Raw genomic sequence first — 6,930 nt, 5'->3', positions numbered from 1 at the left:
TTTTAAAAATAAAAAATATTTACTATTACAAAATTTAGTATATATTAAATTTTATAATAGTAAAAAAAAATTAATGCACAAATGAGTAATTTAACATATTAATAATTAAAAAAATAAAACTTTAAGGAATTAAAAAAAGAAAACCAAAAAATCAATATATATTTATATTGGTGTTTTGTTTTTTTTAATTTATATTGGTTTTTTGGTTTTTTTTTAATTCCTTTAAGTTTTATTTTTTTAATTATTAATATGTTAAATTACTCATTTGTGCAATAATTTTTTTTACTATTACAAAATTTAATATATATTAAATTTTGTAATAGTAAATATTTTTTATTTTTAAAAAAATATACAAATTAAATAATTTGTATGATTTATATCAAAATTAATTGTCACAAAATTTATTATTTAAATTTACATGCTCATTAAGTATATATTAAAAATTTTAGTATTATGTATAACAACATTATTTACTTTATAATATAATTGGTTCATTAGCTCAGTTGGTTAGAACGTTGTGCTAATAATTTGTGACAAATTAATTGGTAACAAATTATTTTCAATTTTTTTAAAAAAAAAACGTAAGACACTATCTTACGAAAGAGGTTCTTCCCTAAGAGTGTTCTGCTAATAACCTGAAAGTCAGAAGTTCGAGTCTTACTTGGACCATTATTTTTAAATTAATTGGTAACAAATATTTTTCAAAAAAAACAAAAAAAAACGTAAAACACTATCTTACGGAAGAACCTTTTCCGTAAGACTGCTGAAACGCTTACAAAAGAGTCTTCAAGCATGAAGGGCAAAATTAAAAAAAAGGGGAAATACTGGGTGCACCAGCAATACTGCTGGGTGCACCTAGCAACACCCAATTTCTAGGTTAGTTGGCCCAAATTTAAAAATGATCGACTAAAACGAATTAGTTAGACCAATAATAAAATCAAAAGATATACTATCAAGAAAGAGTGCATAAAATTAAAGAGAGAAAAAAAGATGCACAGAAGATATGTTTATTTAATTTATGTGAGGGTGTTCATACAAATTAATGGAAGATAATGAGAGAAAATGAGAAATTATAATTCTATAATTTTTCATAATATGAGAATAAAAATGCTACCAACTAACATTATATAAAATAAAATAATTTTACACTCACATTCAATCACAAATTATCAAATATATTACATTTGTTAATTTTTATAATAATTATAAAAATAGATTATTTATTTCTGATCAGTTAAAAGTCATATTCAATCACTGTCCCTCTCATTTCCCTACATTTTGCACCACCATGTACATTGTTGACGTGAGTGTGGGAACACCGTGTAGACGTTGTGGCAGTGCAGTGGAAGGAGGAAAAAGTTCTTATTTCAATTAAGGTGGGGGAGGAAGTTGTTAAGCTTCGTTGATAATTTCAATTATGCTTGTGTTGGTGATTAATTTGTCCGGATTACCTTGTTTGTTTGGTTTTCTCTCTTCTCTCTTTCATTGTGATATTGATTTCTTCTTTGCTCTTTCTCCATTAATTGCTTATATATGGCATTCATATTGTGTTGCAATTTTTCGCCAGACTCCATGAAATCTGTGGGGAATGAATGCATATAGGAGGTCAAACTACTGAATTTTTGCTCCTCTCCGCTACGGGTCATACGTTGGAATTGTCCATAATAAAAAAATTGATCCAAGAAAATAATATGTTACGATAATTGTATGTGAAATTATGGTGTGCGTGTGTTTGGGGCGAATCTGCAATGTGAGGAAGAAGTGCACCCTGTCTTTTAACATATAGGCAGGGTTGGACTACCTAAGTGTGTTGCTGGAGATGTGCATTCTGGAAACTAGTTTCTGGAATGGAACAATGTGTGGAAGACAATTGACTGCATTCCGAAGACTAGTCTCTGAAATGATATACATTTTAAAAATTAGTTTTCAATAAATCTGTAAAACGCAAGAGAAAAAAAAAACAATAGGAGATATTTTTAAGCTTTTAATTTTTGGCATCAATATTATAAGCTAAATGAGAAAATTAATTTAACGACTGCACATAGGATACAAGCTGAGTAGTTAAAATGGAGAAGGGTATAGATTTTTTTTTAATACACAGTACCTATCAAGCTCAAAAGAGAAATTTTATTTATAGCAATACAACTAGTTAATTTATAGTAGCGAATTTTGGGCCTTAAAAGAATAACATGAGAAAAAAAATAGGATTAAAAATGAAAAAGTTAAAATAAATGTGTAATTATACACGAAAAAGACAGGATAAAAATGATTATATACGAGAGGATATTGTTGTGACACTATTGAGAAGATGACAAAAAAAAATTAATTAAGATGGATTAGACGGTGCAAAGGATGTTGGAGGTACAGGTGAAGAAAAAAGATCACATGATTTTTAGTCTTGTAAAAAGGAATATAGATAGAACAAGCAGAAAATTCAATGAAATTATTAAACGAGATTTTACAGTGAATAATATGTATGGCAATTTGTTTTTTTACCTAGTCCAACAACATTATTTAATTGACCTTGTAATCGACCTCATGCAAAACAAGACTATTGTTGTTCTTATATTGTAATAAGTTGAGTATAAATTGAACACCTTATCTATATTCAACATTCTACACATCTAAACCATGTAAGAAATTGAAATAATTACATTAAGAATAACTATTAAACACTCATAGATTGATACAATACAAACTCCGAGATCAGTTAAGTGGAAGAATTAATGGAAAAGGAGAGATGAACAAGGAGCACCTGCTTGCTTATCAATGCCTGGGGACGACCTAGTTTGAAGTCTCTTTCTCCTAGCTTTGGGGTGCACATAAAGCCAAATGTCACAGGCTCAACCCTGATCCTTTTCATATATGTGTATGTTATACTATACAAGCTCAACCCCCCTAGGCCACTAGAGCAATAAGCTCTTCAAGTCCACAATCCATCAGCTGCAAAGAATATGGTGTAGATGTGTTTAATTCAATTAACCACCATCAGGCCCTCCATGTTGTTGAACTACCCGGGTACGAGTAACCCGTCTTCTGTTATCAGCTGGTTTCTCATTGGCTGCTTCAATCTGTTCCAATGTTTCAACAACTTCATTCATTGATGGCCTGACTTTGGGATCTGTTTGGATGCATTTGAGAGCTAGTTCAGCTAATTGTAAAGCTAAATTGTTTGGATACCTTCCTTCTAACTTTGCATCCATGGTGCTTCTTATTTTTGCTCTACTTAATAGATTTGTTTTGAGCCAATCTCTCAAGGACATTTTCTGACACTGGTCCAATATATCCCTTATCCTCTTGCCCGTCAGCACCTCCACCAAAACAATTCCAAATCCATACACATCACTTTTCACGTACAAATGACCTACACAATCGACATGAGACGATTTAGAGTCTTGTCAGTTGTCACGTTTCCATGATAGGCTTATGAAAGGAAATTAAGAGTAAATTTGTTGATATTATACCTGTTGCAACGTACTCAGGAGCAGCGTAGCCATATGTCCCCATAATCCGTGTTGTTATGTGACTATGATCAGGCGAATTCACAGATTTAGCTAAGCCAAAGTCTGATAACTTGACTGTATAATGCTGTGATAAAAGCAGAAATTAGAAAGATTTTGTCTTGCATTACCATGATTTCTTCAATAGTATGCATGCTCCAAGTTGGATAAGCGAATTTTGTCTTTCACTTTACAAGATATTCAATTGCAAAATGTGATCATGGGATATTCAATGCCTGAACAATGAAACTTACCTTGTCAAGTAGTATATTTGAGGGTTTGACATCTCTATATATAATTTTCTTCTCCAAGGAGTGAAGGAAATTCAGTCCCCTAGCTGTTCCAATCATAGTCTTTAGCCTTGTATCCCAAGAAAGTGACCGAACATTTGCACCTCCTGCAGAAGCAAAATCATGTGCATAGATCAGTGAAAATGATTAATCAAGTTCCCCGAATTGGTACACACGCGGGCTGTATCAGCTCTTACTTCCATATAGGTGGTTATCCAAGCTGCCACGATGCATAAATTCATACACCAGGAACAGTTCAGTATCCTCTAGCCCAAATCCCAACAACTTAACAAGGTTGGGGTGAGAAAGCCTCCCTAAGAAATTCACCTCTGACTGCACAAGAAAGAGCATCAATATAAATATTAAATAGAAGCCACTTACCAATAAAAGGTGTGATCCTAATTTTGAAGGGTTATTTATTCCAATACCTGCCATTCCACAATTCCTTGGTTGCTTTCAGAATTCAATTTCTTGATGGCAACAGTCAACCCCTCACCTCTTTTTTTTGCTGCTCTATCATCAATCAAGCCCTTGTATACTTTACCAAACCCCCCCTCTCCTATCACAGTCTCAGCTCTGAAATTTTTGGTGGCTACCTTCAGTTCTGCCAAAGTAAATGCTCTCAAGTCAACATTATCCAAGATCTGCCCTTGAGGAAACTCCTCTTCATCTCTAACTCGAGAGGCTTGGCTAGTCTCAGAGCCTCCCCAAAGGGATGTGCTAGTGTTATTTCCAGTTGAGTAGTTATTACTACTACTTGGCCCAAAGAACCTGCTGCTGATTCCTCCAGAGTGGCTGCTACGCCCAAGAGAAGTAGAATTGCCATTCTGTGTTAATCTTGTGTTGCTTAGACCAGCAGAAAATTGAATATTCCCTGAGACATCGTAACAAGAAAACAAACTCTGTCTTGTAAAGTAACAAATGATGCTAAGATGCTGAAGTTTTAAATCTGAATTATCAGGAACAGGATCAAGCATTTTTCATGATGAACTCTTGCTAATGCTGATACTAATACCAAGGATGCAAATTCAGGTTGACTTCTATGCTTGACTAGTTGACTTGTTTTCAGAATTGATGAAATGATTATGCACTTGTGCTAGCAACCTAAGCAATAACGAGGAAACCATAAAAAGGGCAAACACACGTTCTTTCTTCTTACTTGAAAATATTTGATTTCATATGCATAACTCATAATAATATTTTAGCATGAAGCGTTTCTATAATTCTAGTGTCGTTGACATGTTGGTTTACCTGATTGATTGTTGAGGTTGGGGGCAGTATTGGAGTTGGGATGATCGCCTGGAGAACCTGATTGAAGACTCCAACAATTCCCCATAGAATTGTTTCTGCATTTACCTAAGCAGAAAAGCAGGGAAAGAAATGCTGAGAGGCGTATCTGACTTGGTTTATAGTGACAGAAGTGCAAAGAGTACAAAGAAAATATTACTTGCCAAGATAATGGTTGTACTTGTATGTGTTGGAAACAAAGGAAACTTCCAAGAAAATTCAATGATAGTTATGTGTTGATGTGGGGCAGGGAGGTGTGAACTGAGTATTCATTTTCTGGTGTTGGCCAATCACATCGCTAGCTTGTAGGTTACGATTATCAACATGGCCGCAAATAATAACAACAATCACAAAAGCTTTATAGCAGCATTTCTACCATTTAATTACTGTTGAGTAAATTTAAATAGAAAAAAAAAACTAAGGACGAAAATGCAGAAACACTTAAAGAATTTGAACAAAAAAAGTAAAGTTCGTAGAAAAGACTTGTTATGGCATGTAGTTGACTACTGAGTTGTTTTGTAGAAAATGAATGAAATTGATATTTAGCAAACAAAAGGTACTTGATTTGCATTACATCATACCTTAAGTAGGGAGGAAAAAAATAAATTCTTACCACTGATGTCTATGTCTATAGATAAAATTCATCATGGATTTTTTAAATGGGTATTTATTATCTAAGGATAAGAATATTTTTGTATTCACTGTTTAATGAATAAGATATAAATATCATAATATAATATCTTACATGTGGATATCTATTATTCATGAAATTATAAAAATATGCTTATATATAATTTAATTTTAATATTGTTTCAGTGTCACTATCATGTTCACCCTTATATATATATATATATATATATATATATATATATATATATATATATATATATATATATATATATATATATATAAATGTATTTTCAATTTATTTTTTGAAATTATGCTTTGAGATATTATAATTTTATTTATACTTTAGATTTATGTTTATTGATGTTTAAGCGATACTTATTTCATAATTAATTCTATTGTATTAATGTTTCTTTTTTACTCTTGATTTTTAATTCACTAGTTTTGCTTCAAAATAAAAATATCACCTTTTAAAAAAATTAAAGTATTCTTGAATATCCATGGATACATACAAGTATTAAAAAAATTCATAAATATTTTTCAAACAAATAGGCACTAGATAATAGACGAATAACCGCTTTCCTCTAACAGCTAATCTCTCTATTCATACCCGATCATATCAATTGTCATTCCTAACCTTATTGTTGTTTGGTTCAATTTGTCAAAAAGGTTTGTCGTGATGATTTTTTTTTTCCTTTCCATTAAGGCATCACTCTTCTAGATAAACTGAATTCCAATTATCTGCTATCAGCAATCAATTATGACTTATGAGTAATTTTTTTGGTATGTTTGATAACGAGTACTTATTTTATATTCTTACAAATCTTCTTAAAATAACTTTTATTCTTTTATAAAAAAGGTATTAAGTAAAAAAAAAGTATATATGTATTTAGTGTCTTAAAAATGAAAAAAAAATCCAATACTTTCTATAAATGAAAGAATTAGCAGAATATTGTGAAAAAATTAAAATATTCGATCACCAATCCTATCGACAAAAGTCAACAAAAATAAATAAAGAAAGAAGACAATCAACTAAACAACATGTGCAGTGACAAGAGGAAGTCTTAATCGGGTAAACATGTCGACAAACTGTAGACGTTAATTTCCTCAGCAACAAAAAACTGTAGACGTTAATTAACTAAATCTATTTAACTGAATTAAAACACTTGGATCCAAAAGTACATCACCAATATTTTTATTAGATGTTTTAAAAAAAATGTATAAAC

General features: G+C 31.2%; 1 protein-coding gene across 2 annotated transcripts; it reads right to left on the bottom strand.

The window, feature by feature from the left end:
* Window positions 1–1,636: 1,636 nt before the first annotated feature.
* On the bottom strand, window positions 1,637–5,234 carry LOC114393876 (probable serine/threonine-protein kinase PIX13). 2 transcript variants are annotated; one of them, XR_003662619.1, is made up of 7 exons: window positions 5,042–5,234; window positions 4,219–4,664; window positions 3,988–4,123; window positions 3,755–3,897; window positions 3,465–3,588; window positions 2,756–3,364; window positions 1,637–1,895 (listed from the first exon to the last, which is right to left on the bottom strand). XR_003662619.1 is itself a non-coding variant. In XM_028355352.1 (6 exons), exons 1-6 carry the CDS (start codon window positions 5,124–5,126, stop codon window positions 2,979–2,981), a joined length of 1,320 nt encoding a protein of 439 aa, XP_028211153.1. In that variant the 5' UTR covers window positions 5,127–5,234; the 3' UTR covers window positions 2,540–2,978. The 2 variants fall into 2 exon arrangements, 1 of the variants encoding a protein (XP_028211153.1); XM_028355352.1 differs by lacking the exon at window positions 1,637–1,895 and having other exon boundaries at window positions 2,540–3,364.
* Between the last annotated feature and the right edge of the window lie 1,696 nt (window positions 5,235–6,930).

Source organism: Glycine soja, chromosome 17 (genome assembly GCF_004193775.1).
Source record: "Glycine soja cultivar W05 chromosome 17, ASM419377v2, whole genome shotgun sequence".
NCBI classification, from domain to species: domain Eukaryota; kingdom Viridiplantae; phylum Streptophyta; class Magnoliopsida; order Fabales; family Fabaceae; genus Glycine; species Glycine soja.
The sequence above is the reverse complement of the archived record's forward strand: the minus strand, read 5'-3'. Positions and strand labels throughout refer to the sequence as shown.

Bases quoted from the DNA above. Each gene is read 5' to 3' on its own strand.
- LOC114393876 (XM_028355352.1), bottom strand. From the start codon at position 5,126: ATGGGGAATTGTTGGAGTCTTCAATCAGGTTCTCCAGGCGATCATCCC. The intron at 4,665-5,041 runs GTAAACCAACAT...ACGATGTCTCAG, and splicing joins CAACCTCAACAATCAATCAG to GGAATATTCAATTTTCTGCT. The intron at 3,365-3,464 runs GTATAATATCAA...TCGATTGTGTAG, and splicing joins TCCTGAGTACGTTGCAACAG to GTCATTTGTACGTGAAAAGT.